At 45.0% G+C, this 12,661-nt stretch overlaps 1 protein-coding gene across 1 annotated transcript in view; it reads right to left on the reverse strand.

Moving 5' to 3' along the window:
- Positions 1 to 12,661, reverse strand: part of Wdfy4 (WDFY family member 4) — a 237,520-nt gene that overhangs the window by 210,939 nt on the left and 13,920 nt on the right. Inside the window, exon 2 of the mRNA XM_029541917.1 lies at positions 5,102 to 5,351. Coding sequence (XP_029397777.1) covers positions 5,102 to 5,335 — 234 coding nt within the window. The 5' untranslated portion in view covers positions 5,336 to 5,351. The remainder of the gene's footprint in view (positions 1 to 5,101; positions 5,352 to 12,661) is intronic.

The following is a 12,661-nucleotide window of genomic DNA, read 5'->3' on the forward strand; positions in this document are numbered from 1 at the left end:
AGGAGAAGAGAAGAGAAGAGAAGAGAAGAGAAGAGAAGAGAAGAGAAGAGAAGAGAAGAGAAGAGAAGAGAAGAGAAGAGAAGAGAAGAGAAGAGAAATAGACTGAGGAGGAGTTGGATTTGGACTATTCCAGATTATTCCATCCACAGAGAGACTAACCAGGTAGCCTTTTCATATCCATGACCATGGCAGCTATCACCTGAACTCGGTCACTCAGACACGTAATCTCTAGATGGAAAACAATCCTTTGATCTTGGAATTTCTGAGGTAGGGTACTGTCCTGCCCTGGGACCATGAACTCTGTGGTACAAACTTTCAAATAAATTCCTTACCTCCTCCCTCAACTCCCAAGCCCTTCAAAGACCAATTTTCAGGCCATTGGCTCTGGAGCATGGATATTGTCTCGGGAGCAGTGGGACTCCTGGAGGCACGCGACAATAAAGCAAATAGGGCCACTGTGACTTGAGCAGTAATTGTACTCAGAGCCAGGGCTCCCAAGGCACAGCTTCTTCCTGGGACTGTGATGGGCGCTTTCTCCAGGCTGCCTTCGCTCTTTCAGGCCGCCAGGGTGCCATTTGATGCACAGAGCCAATCATTCGCTGAATGGTACCACGGAGACCCCAAAGAGTTAAAGTAGCTTCCAAAAGGCCCTAATTTTTTCCCAAACTGGGACTTGCATGCTGAGAAAATATTGCTCAATATTTTTTTTAAAAAAAAATCTTTTATTTACTAACATTATCTAAGCTGCACCATCATGCCTCGTGGCTGTCCCTTCTCTTCTCAGGCAAGAAAGGAAACAATGCTATGACCTCCAAAGGGAAATAAACAAAGACAGACGCTCATGTGGCGATGGGAGAAAACCCCAGCTGCTCAGGACAAAAAGTGTGGTTGCCTTTCCTGCCTGACCATGATATTATTACTCTCATTGTGGTCTGGGAGGTTGGCCTTTGAGTTTCAACCATTCCTGGGACTTTACATGAGACTTCCTGCTTAGTGTGGCACTGTGGACAACCACCTTTATAAATTACAAACAAAAGTAAAAGCAGTATGGCAAAACTTCTGTTAAAGTAACAAAGCTGCAGTTTCCCTGAGGTGAGAGTAAACCAGGGTCGGTCTCCACTGCTGGGTAGACTCAGGAGTGAGCTGGGAAGGACATTGACATCCTGTGTCCCCTCTGGACATCACACTAGAAAATAATTGTCGGTTAGTTCTGCTGTTATATTCAGTGGTACTTATCTTTCTTTCAGTACCAGAAGACCTACTTTTAAAATGACCATATTTAATGATACAAAGTCCATTGGATTGGTAGTTAGCTTAAGAATGAATATAGCGGACATGAACACGTGTGCATGGTGCACACGCACGCGCACACACACACACACACAGGGAGGTAGGATGTGAACAAGAAGGAGAATAGCCATATTCCTGTCCACATAGCTCTTTACTCGGGACAGTCTAGTCTTCCTGCTACTTGGCAGCAACACTCTACACTCGAGGATCCCAGCACTCCAACTGGCAGGGAGCTGCCACAGGAGTCCCCTGAGTCCTGGGCCTAGAAATGTTTGCCCTCCCTGCTCTTTTAGTCAAGCCACCAAAACTCTCCTAGATTCAAGAAGAAGGTTGTGATAAATGAAGATATTTGGAGCCCAACAGCTACATCTATAATACAACTCCCACACCTATGGCTCAGGGATCATTAAAGAAGTGGAGGAAGAAAGACCGTGAGAGCCCAAGGATTGGGGAGTTTGCTGAGACTGTGTCTTCTAATAATGTCCGAAGCTACACTCGTGAATTCTCACCTATAGGACTCAGCAAACATGAGATGAACAAGAACACCACAGTAGATAGACTAATGTGAACAAGGAAGAGTCCAAGAGGTTTCAACCCTGAACAAAGAACTGTAGGCAACTGAGAAGGCTGGGACCAGGAAAGACAGTCCTCCCAGGGGAAGGGCATACACTCGGTTATCCAATACCAAATGGTCAGTCTTTCAAATACATAGAGAGAAGTAGTGTTACACAAACTGAGTAGGTTATATTTATGTATTTAGGAAGATGTGTGAGTATACGTTTTTTAGGTTGGTGCACCAAAGCTTTTGTTGAAACAACAAAAAAAAAAATGTGTGTGTGTGTGCGTGCGTGTGTGTGTGTGTGTGTGTGTGTGTGTGTGTGTGTGTAAAACAACAAATAATGAAAAACAAGGCCATAAATCTGAAATATCAAGGAGGGGGTATATGAAGAGTATGCAGAGAGACAAAGAACAGGGAAAATGATATAATTATAATCTCACAAGTCAAAAGAAACATTTTTTAAAAGAAAAAGGAATATAGACCGTCCTTCTCACATGGAGGTGTGAGACCATTTACAGAATCCCCAGTCTACCACACCCCCAGATCTCCCTTTTCTCCAGTGTACCTCTCCAGTTCCATACACAGAGAAATTTTGCAATCGCTTCTGGGTCCTCTCTGTCTTGCTCCCTGCTTTTCTCAGAGCACAAATCCCAAGGACAATCTTAATCGATGAGAGCTACAGCATTAGCTCTCCTCATATCTGTTACCACGGAGTATCTTTGCATGACCTGGAGTGCTGCCTATCTACTGAAGCAAATTCAGTCTGAGACCAGAACTCATCCATGCTTCCTTCAAGCATGCTTCTTCCTCCAGCATGAGGTCCTAGGATGGGGAAAGTTCTCAGGATTCAAAGCCCACAGTTCTGCACAGACAAAGAACAGCAGTCTTTACAACATTGCTGTGTGCCATAGAAGCCACTGGCCCTGTGGTGCTTCTTATGTGATGGAATAACACCTCTTCCCTGCCCTCACCACCCTGGAGTTAGAAACCCAGACAGCATGTGTTTGGGGAGTGGCAATCATTTTGTCACCAAGGGAAAAGTAAGGTCCTAGCAGGCAAAGTTGTTGCATCATGAGTCATCATGGACCAAGAAAAGGAAAAGCAGATAGGCCCTACCCTACAAACTCAAGCGCTGAGCAAAGGAGCCTAGTGGTTAGCACTGTTGGCTTCAAGCGGGCTTTCCACTTCAGTTCTGCTCCCAGCTAAGAACTGGATGACCTTCAGCAGGTTGCACAACCTCTGCAGACCTCTATTTCTCCACTTTCAGGGTTGCCATTTATGTAGCTTCATATCAATATCCACGGGGTTATAATGAGTCTGTAAACACGTAGCAGAGTGCTCAGTCAGGTAGAGCTTGCTGAGTGCTGTCTAGGTCTCATCTATGACAGCCAGCTGACATCACAACACAATCCTCAAGGTCTTCCTTCTGCCCCTGCTATGTGTTTGAACTTGGAGCACCACTCTCCTTCAGGTGCCTTTAGTTTCTTTTCTGCTCCTGGATTTACAATGGATTTGCATCCCAATAAATCCACTGTAGATGAAAATATACCAAACACAGCCAGCCTACTGAGCAAGCACTGCATTGGCTGTTTAGCTGTGGTACCTAGGCCAATCGGGAGCTGGGACTCACAGCCTCAGTCCAGCAGAGTGAGAGAGGACAAAACCAGACACTGACAGACCTGGAGAAAAGCAGCCTTTTAAACCTAACATTCAATTTCAGCTGGCCACACATTACTTTGCACATAAAGCTGAAACATCTTAAGTCAAACCATGGTAAGTCTGTCGCCGTATTTGTATAGTTTGGGTAGTCCTACTTAAAAGCTGGTGTGGTTGTTTGAATGGATTTGGCACCCATAAACTCATTTGTTTGAGTGCTTGGCCTATAGGGAGTGGCACTCTTAGGTGTGGCCTCATTGGAGAAAGTGTGTCACGTGGGGCGGGCTTTGAGATCTCCTAGGTTCAAGCTCCCCACAGTGTGGAAGATCTCCTGCTGGCTGCCTGTGGGAGACAGTCGCTCCTGGCAGCCTGCAGATCAAGATCTAGAACTCTCAGCTCCTCTAGCACTGTGCTGCCTTGCTTCCCACCATGATGGTAATGGACTGACCCTCTGAAACTGTAAGCCAGCCCCAATGAAAAGTTTGCCTTTATAAGAGTTGCCTTGATCACAGCAATAAAACACTAACTAAGACAACAGAACAAGATGATACTAAGAAAAAAGCAAGAGAGCGGTCATGGGGAAGAGCTGACCCTAGACCAGGATTGAGACACTGTTGACTTTAGCCTGGCCGAGAATGTTTCTTCCTGTGCACTAAAGACATGAGCCCTGACCACAGGGTCCTAAAGGTGAATTTAATTTCTGCCTCATCCCCCAGGTCAGCCCTTGTGAGAATTCCAGATACTCTGGGTTTCCCATAGGCCTCCCTGTTACCAAAACGATAACCAAAATCTTGCCTGGGTTAGCGACGCTTCTGCCAGTCTCAAGAGTCACCAAGTTAGAGTGAGTATGACTGCCAACCTTCACCACATCTTGCCGCCACAAGGCTCACCCCTTCTCTGTTAGTCTGACTGACAAAGAAGCTGCTTCCGTCAGGCATGACCCCACACCTCAGGAAATACTCCTTTCCAAGCAGTAGTAACTCAAACTCACAAGTGCGCATTGCCTTCGTTCAAAGAGCGTTCTAGATCACATTATTTCTCCTTGGCCCCAAAATGGAGAGTCAAGTTTAGACATTCCACCTCCATCAACCAAAATAAATGCGAGCTCCTTCATGTACACTTGAGAGTTTCAACTGTCCAGTTGCTGATGTTATCATAGCTACCAAGAATTGAAAATGTGATTTTTATATTGCTCATAAGCCATGTTGTTTATGGAACTTTATGACAGCTCATGAATAAAAAGTAAGGCGAGCCATCTCTGGGCTCCTCTGAGACCTCTTGTGTGGGTATTCACACCACCAACTCTATTTTTAGCTATCTGTTAAGTGTCCTCAAAGTATTATATCAGCCTCTGGTGCTGAAGAGCGCCGGGATCCCCACATTAGCAGCGGCGTGCTTTCCAGATAGCTAGAAACAGCTTCTGCACAATCTCACCAGAAATAATAATAAGTAATAAATAAATACAGCCAAGACACACAGTTTACTAAATGCCCAGACTCGGCCAGTGCGCATATCAAAACATCATGCTGTACCCCACAAATAGCTGCTAAAATCTTGTGTGCCAAACAAAACTAAAATAAAATTTGGGATTCTGACCTTTAGGAACAGGGGGAGAAGGCTCAGTAAGTTCTTCCGACGCTCTTCTGGGTTCTTGTGCATTAGCTGCTGATATTCCAGGAATTTCTGTTCAAGCATGTCCCAGAGGACACTGGGGCCGGGCGACTGCCCTTCTAGTGAAAACTTGGGCTTCACAGCAGGGGATTGTCCTTCATTTTGGAAACCTGGGTCCTTGGGTCTGTCCTCAGCCTTTGAAAGATCTTCAGCCTCCATGGTTGGCAAAGCAGATCTGAATCCAGAACAAACAATTCAAAATGAAAAGTCCTGCTGTGCCACTTCCTGGTGACTGGTTGGGAGAAAAGTACAACATTATTCAGTTCAGCTTCCAAAAGTGTCTAAGTGTCAGAAACCTACTAAAATGAGGAAGGATTATCCAAAAGAGATCCAGACTTAGATGTGATTAACACATAGAATTAACAGTACCACATGTTCCAGGCGGTGTGCAGGAGTCAGTAGATAAACCATATATGGTGACACTGAGTGAGGGATCCTCTCTGCAGATACCTAAGGAGAACCACAGGCCCAGAGGCGTAAGAGGAACGTATATCAGGCTGTTGCTAAAGCCTGAGAGCTACTTCAAGCTGATTCCCTTCTAAGAGACTGCAGAAATACAAGAGACATGCAAATATTTGAGCAGAAAAGGCATGAGATTCTTTAAAATGTCTGGGAGGCTGGAGAGATGGTTCACAGGGTGAGGGCACTTGCTGCTTTTGCAGAGAATCCAGGCTGGGTTCCCAGCACCTGTATGGTGGGTCACAACCATTTGTAACACCAGTTCCAGAGGGACCTACACGCTCATCTGTTCTCTGTAGACACCAGGCACACATGTACATAGATATACATGCAAACAAAATTCTCATGCACATAAAATAAAATGAATCTTTTTCAAATAAGTTTTAAGTCTTAGGCATTTTATAAATAATGTTAACTAATATATAATTTATATAAGACACAATTCACTTATTAACTTTTCTAAGTTAAGGTCATGTATATTAGCCGGGCAGTGGTGGCGCACGCCTTTAATCCCAGCACTTGGGAGGCAGAGGCAGGTGGATTTCTGAGTTCGAGGCCAGACTGGTCTACAGAGTGAGTACCAGGACAGCCAGTGCTATACAGAGAAACCCTGTCTCAAAAAAAAAAAAAAAAAAGGGGGGGGGGCATGTATAAATGGCATATATGTATGTGTATATACGCATTTATTGTATTTTAACAATTGTTTAAGTAGTTAAGTGGCATTAAGTATAGTTAAGGATGGCCCGGTGCAAACACCTGTAATCCCAGTGGGAAGGTGAGGGAAGGGATTGCAGATTCAAAGCCAGCCTGGGGATGTAGTGAGTTACATGGTTGCCTAGGCTACAGAGTAAGACCCAGCCTCAGAAAGAGAGAGAAAGACAAAGAAAGAAACTGTCTGGGCTTCCTGCATAGCTATCTCCCCAAACCCAACATCACCATGTCAGAATCCATCCTGAACTCAAACTCAGAGGCACGGCAGTTACACTTGACTCCCCAAAAGATAGCGGGCTCGACTCTTGTCCCTGCATTTCCTGGCAATGCTAGTCACCCTCCAGAATGCCCTGACCTTGCTTAGGTACAAATCTGTGCATCCCTGGCCCTTTTCTGTCTGTCACTCATGCCTCCTACCCTCGGACTTCATTCCCAGAAATCATTTTTCTTGTTTTCTTTTAATGGATAAAAAAAATGTGGTATATCCATGTGATGGGTGGGATATCACTAATCCGTTTAAAATGTAATGAATGAACCAAGAAATGTATCAAATAATTATGCTGGATGAAAGAATTAGGACACAGAAGATCACAATTAAGTGATTCCGTGTTTGTGAAACTTGAAAACATTCATAATATCTGTTGACCTAGGATGGCAGGGTGGCCACCTGAGTCTGAGGATAACTTTACTAGGCGGGGACATCATGGGATTTTTGTGGCTATGCAAATACTCGTTATTGATCACAGTGTTAGTTACAAGAAAGCACATAGTTAGCAAAATTCATTAAATGCAAATTTTAAATGGGCACAGCTGGAGTTACCATGGAAAATGCCTCTGAAGTGTTCGGTGCAGGCACTGGAGTTGCTCATGTCCCTCAGTCCCTTCCCTGGCCTTGGCAGGCTCTTCTGGAAATATCTATCTTCTTAGTCCTTGCCTCTCCGTTGGCCAGATCTATACCCATGCTTGCTTGCTGGGTAATGCACTCCTGGCATGGACCCTTGGGGAGCACAGCCAACAGCCCCTGTTTTGTGTGCCTGCTTCTCAAGTACCCTGGTGACCTGGTCCTTTTAGGATCTCACTCAGCACAGTGTCTTTGGACAGAAACACGAAGCTGTGCATTTGTCAAGTTTGTGTCCTCCTGATGCCACCTCTTTACAAAGTGGTATTGTGTGTGCATCTACTTGACAGCTCTCGAAGTGGCAGAGGGCTAACTCACTCTCAGCCTCCAGTTCATCACACAGTGCTGTAGGGGACTAATCATGCAGACTGCCTCCCGGGGCATTACAGCATTGATATACATCTGAAAGCAGCATAATTGAATGAAGAACCTATGCCCTACGCTCGCTCTGTTCCACCAGATTCCACTGTGGTGCCACCAGTAAACTGGCATGGGCACACTCCCTCCAGCGAGAAGTGATAGGCTCCTTTCACACCTCACAGCCAGCCACCCTGGATTGGCATCACCTGGTCTTCTAGTGATTGACAATGCCTTTGAACTGAGGGCTGCTATGCGGTCATGTTAATGTCTCTCTGGACTCCCAGAAGGAACATCTTTCCTGTGCCTTTTGGGCTTCTGGATCCTCCTTAGTGAGCTGACTACTCATAATCTTTGCTTATGTGTCTGTGTCTTGTTGATTTCCAAGAGTATATTATAGAAGATGGTCTTGTTTGTTTCAGAAAGTATAAGTATCAAGAAGATCATTCAGTCAGTAAAGTGCTTGGGCAGAGATCCTAATTTCTATTTCCAGAAGCCATATAAATAGCCAGGCATGGTGGCTCACACTATTAATCCCTAAAAATGGGAACTGGGGACAGCCCAGTTCTGTGGGCTAACCTGCTCAGCAAGCTCCAATTCAATTAGAGACCCTGTCTCAAAAAACCATGATGGGGCCTGAAGAGATGGCTCAGCAGTGAATGACACTTGCTGCTCTTAAAGGGAGACCAGTTTAGATCATAACCCCACATGGCTGCTAACAACCTTCAGTTCTAGGGGCTCCAAGCACACATGTGATACACATACATACATGGAAAATACACATAAAAATACCTACATGTAAAAAGTAAAAATAATCGAGCCTATTTTTTTTTTTTTTTTTTTTTTTGGTTCTTCGAGACAGGTTTCTCTGTATAGCCCTGGCTGTCCTGGAGCTCACCCTGTAGACCAGGCTGGCCTCGAACTCAGAAATCCACCTGCCTCTGCCTCCCAAGTGCTGGGATTAAAGGTGTGCGCCACCACGCCCGGCGAAGTCTTTTATTTTTTTAAAACATGATGAATAGCTCCTGAAGAAAGAAACTGAAGTCTGACCTCTAACCTCCATACACACCCAAAAGCACCCACACACACACAGGCATGCATACAAGTATATACAAACACACAAGTACACACAAACACACAGTAACACACACACACACATGCATGCACAAGAGTGCAAGTATTATTTTGGATTTTCTCTTATAAACTGCTTCATAAATTTTTGGTCTTAGTACACTGACTCCTTTCCAGTCCCCTGAACATCTATCTCCACAGAGGCTGAAGGTAGGAGGCAGGCAGTCTTTGACCTCATAGATAAGCTCTAGGGGAAGCTGACATGTTAGCACACAAGGTTGTCCCTTCAAGAGAAGGAACGCAATATCTGTTATCCACCCAGAAGGGCGTGAGCAGGTGCACTCCCTAGTGTGATGACTTTTGCTCTAGCTGTGTGGCTAGAGACCTTTCTGGCACCAAATCCTCCCCCGACCCTTATCATAAAGTTGTTTTTCTCAATGAATCTATAAAACCTATTCTCTGCATTTAGCTGATTCTGCTCCTCAAGGGGATTTACATAAGCTTTGTTCTTCGTGAGAAATGGAGTCAATTGTTGCCAGAATAGTTTTCACCAAATTATGCTGTGCTTACATATGCCTGAAATAAAACTACTCAGGCTCGAATTCCAGAAGTTTAAACCAGCACCAGCTACTGAACCGTGTTGAATCAAACTGCCTTCTTGGCTCTCATAGATGATCTCTCTGATGGCTGTGAAGGGCACAGAGACTGCCAGAGCTGAAGAGTGATGTCCATCACTTATTTAATAATGCCACAGACTTAGGCCAACTACGCACCATTGCAGACACTCTCCATCTAAATGATGGACCATGATGCTTTTCTAAATGTCTAAAAAGGCAACAGCCAGTGTTCTAGGCCTTCAGTCCTGTTCTCAGCACATGGCTCCACGGTGCCCAGGAGCCTGCTGGCTTGGGTAACCCCAGTTATTTTATTAGCCTGTGTTCATTTTACAAAGTTAGAGATTCCCTTCTGACACTTTCACACATGGGCATGGCACACTTTGATCTTGTTCACCCCTGTATCTCCTCTTGTCTCCCACTCTGCCAATACCATCGACTTCAAGTCCTGCTGACTTTACAAGCACAACAGGCAGGAAACAAACACCTCCCTGTAGTTTCTGGCTGTGTGTGTGCTTCAAAGGGTGGAGCTGAGGTGCCATCTGGCTAGCCTGCACCCTCAGAGCCCCCCATAGATGCTATTCTACTGTCAGATCCCAGCATGCTCTTGCCTCTTGCTTCCTTGTAGGGGTCTCAGCTACTTTCCATGGTCTTATCCCCAGGGAAACATATCTAAGGAGTATTAGGCTTAAACATGAAATAATGCTTGAGCCAATGAAGGAATCAGATTCCATGTTGATTGTGCAACACATACACATGCACACACACACACACACACACATGCACACACATGCTTCCCCTGTGTTCCTTTTTGTATCATGTTCTTTATAATCAGTTTAAGATTTCCACATGCTTTCCCCAAACACCAAGAGACACTCAAATTGCTATGCCTACAGAGCTGCACTGTATCCAGAACAGAGCCACCCAGCACACAGTTGTACTGAGTGGCTACTATCCCATAAATCAGTTGTGCTGTGGTCACACTTATGGAGTCTGCCAACCAGCACTTTCAGAGCACCTCATCTCAGGAATAAACAGTGGAGAGACAAAGCCACAGGTTGGAAAAGAATGTGTGAGCCTGGTGGGTATAATGATAGACTCCTTTAGTCACAGCACTCAGGAGACAGAGACAGGAGGGGCTCTGTGAGTTAAAAGCCACCCTGATCTACCTAACATGTTCTAGGGCAGCCAAGGCTCTAAGGAGATTGACCCTGTCTAGCAACAAAAATGACAAAGAATGCAGGACATGGGGTTTAACACGCAGCAGATATTGTGTGCCCTGTCCCCTCTGGGTGCAGAAGCTGGGTTTGTTGAACTGAAACACTTGACTCACATTGGGGGGGACACACCAAGACAGTGAAGAAACAGAAGTGTCTCACAAATACGGATCTGTGAAATGAGCATCTGACTCAGATGTAGAGCTGTGGCCACAGCCCTCGGCCTCTTGGCCCTTACCTGTGTCTACTTCAGTTCTGTTTATCAGGGGAAGAAAAACCAGAAGGTTGGTCAGGGTAACAACCATCAAGAAGAAGCCGCCATAATGGTTTCTTTACCAAGAAGCAAGTGCCATAGGTAAGTTCCCATCTTGGTTCCTATCTAGAGAGAAAAGGAATCAGCTTCGGGTAGAGGCCACTGGAGGAGTCTCAGGAGACAGGGGCCAGAACAAGGCATTTACACTACACTCAACATTCAAAGATTTGTTTGTTTGTTTGTCTGTTTAATTTTAGACAGTGGGCCTTACACTCAGAAAGTACAATGTTTGAAGAGGTGCTAGAAATAATGCACTCATGCAGTTTAAAAAATAAATAAAACGCTTGCATTTCCTGCCTCTTGACCCCAAAGCTGCCATCTCGGATGGACACATCTGGATACTACGAAAACTTGAGTTGTTGGTGTTTTGCTGCTAAAGGGCTGGGGAAATGGATCAATCAGATGGCCTACCACACAAACAGGAGGACCCAAGGTCCCATCCTAGCATCCATGTAGAAGCCAAAGCAGCAGTGAACCTCTGTAACCCCAGTGCTGGGAAGATGGATAGCAGTAGACCTCTGGAGCTCACTGGGTAGCCAGCATAGCCCAAGCAATGAGCTCCAGTTCGGATGAGCTATCCCATCTCAAAGCATGCAGTAGTGAGCTGTCAAGAAAGACACCCTCTGTCAGCCATTGGTATCCATGCACACGTGTGTATACACTCACCCTCGCATATTCATACACCAGAGAAAGAGAGAGAGATTGAGAGATTTCATTGCCATTCTTGAATTTCTGTTGAGTTACAGGCAGGTAAACCTTTCAAGATGTAAGATGTGATTTATCATTCTTTGGCACTAAGGTACTCTAAGAAAAACTAGTCTAAAGCAGTGGTTCTCAACCTTCTTAATGCTGCTACCTTTAATACAGTTCCTCATGTTGTGGTGACACCCAACCATAAGATTATTTACGTTGCTACTTCAGAACTGTATATTTGCTACATATGCAATTTTGTATATATGTATATATTTGTATATATGCAAATACCTGATGCACAACCCCTGTGGTGATCGCAACCCTCAGGTGAGAACCATTAGTCTAGTACTAGAAGTCATATGAAGCTGCCCCAAGGGTAGGCTGGAGGGGGGCCTGAGCTTCACTCTGCAGTACAGGAAGGCCTGGAAATGAAAGCTAATTGAATGAAATGGAAGATAAAGTTTTTCACGCCTGTGACTCTGTTTCTAGTTTGAAAGCTCCTAGAATAGAGATACTACATATATCATCAGTATCACATATTGTATGTATCAATGTACATATGTATCAATATATTGCTACATCTATCACAGGTCTCCCCAGAGCTAAGGACGCCTGTGCACCAGGAACTACAGAGAAGAAGAACAGCTGCTTTCCTTTCCACTTATCTAGTGAGTTCTCCACACCAGCCTGTGTCACCGGCTTTACACAATCAGATGGACTTAGCTCTCCCCAAAGCACAGAATGCTCTTCCCTTCCTTCTGTAAAGATTCGGACACAAGGGGCTCATTTAGACACCAAGCAGCATCCCTAGGTGTGTGTACTGGATAGCTTTGTGTCAACTTGACACAGCTTGAGTTATCACAGAGAAAGGAGCTTTAGTTAGGGAAATGCCTCCATGAGATCCAGCTGTAGGGCATTTTCTCAATTAGTGATCAGTCCTGCATCCTTTGGTGATCAACAGCAGTATGGAAAAGTAAGCCGAATAAACCCTTTCCTCCCCAACCTGCTTCTTGGTCATGATGTTTGTACAGGAATAGAAACCCTGACTAAGACAAATTGGTACCAGCATAGTGGGGTATTCCTGTGACAACCTGACCATGTTTTGGGGAAGATGGTAGAAGGACTTTGGAACTTTGGGCCAGAAGATCCATT

This window comes from Mus pahari, chromosome 8, assembly GCF_900095145.1.
Source record: "Mus pahari chromosome 8, PAHARI_EIJ_v1.1, whole genome shotgun sequence".
Lineage (NCBI taxonomy): Eukaryota > Metazoa > Chordata > Mammalia > Rodentia > Muridae > Mus > Mus pahari.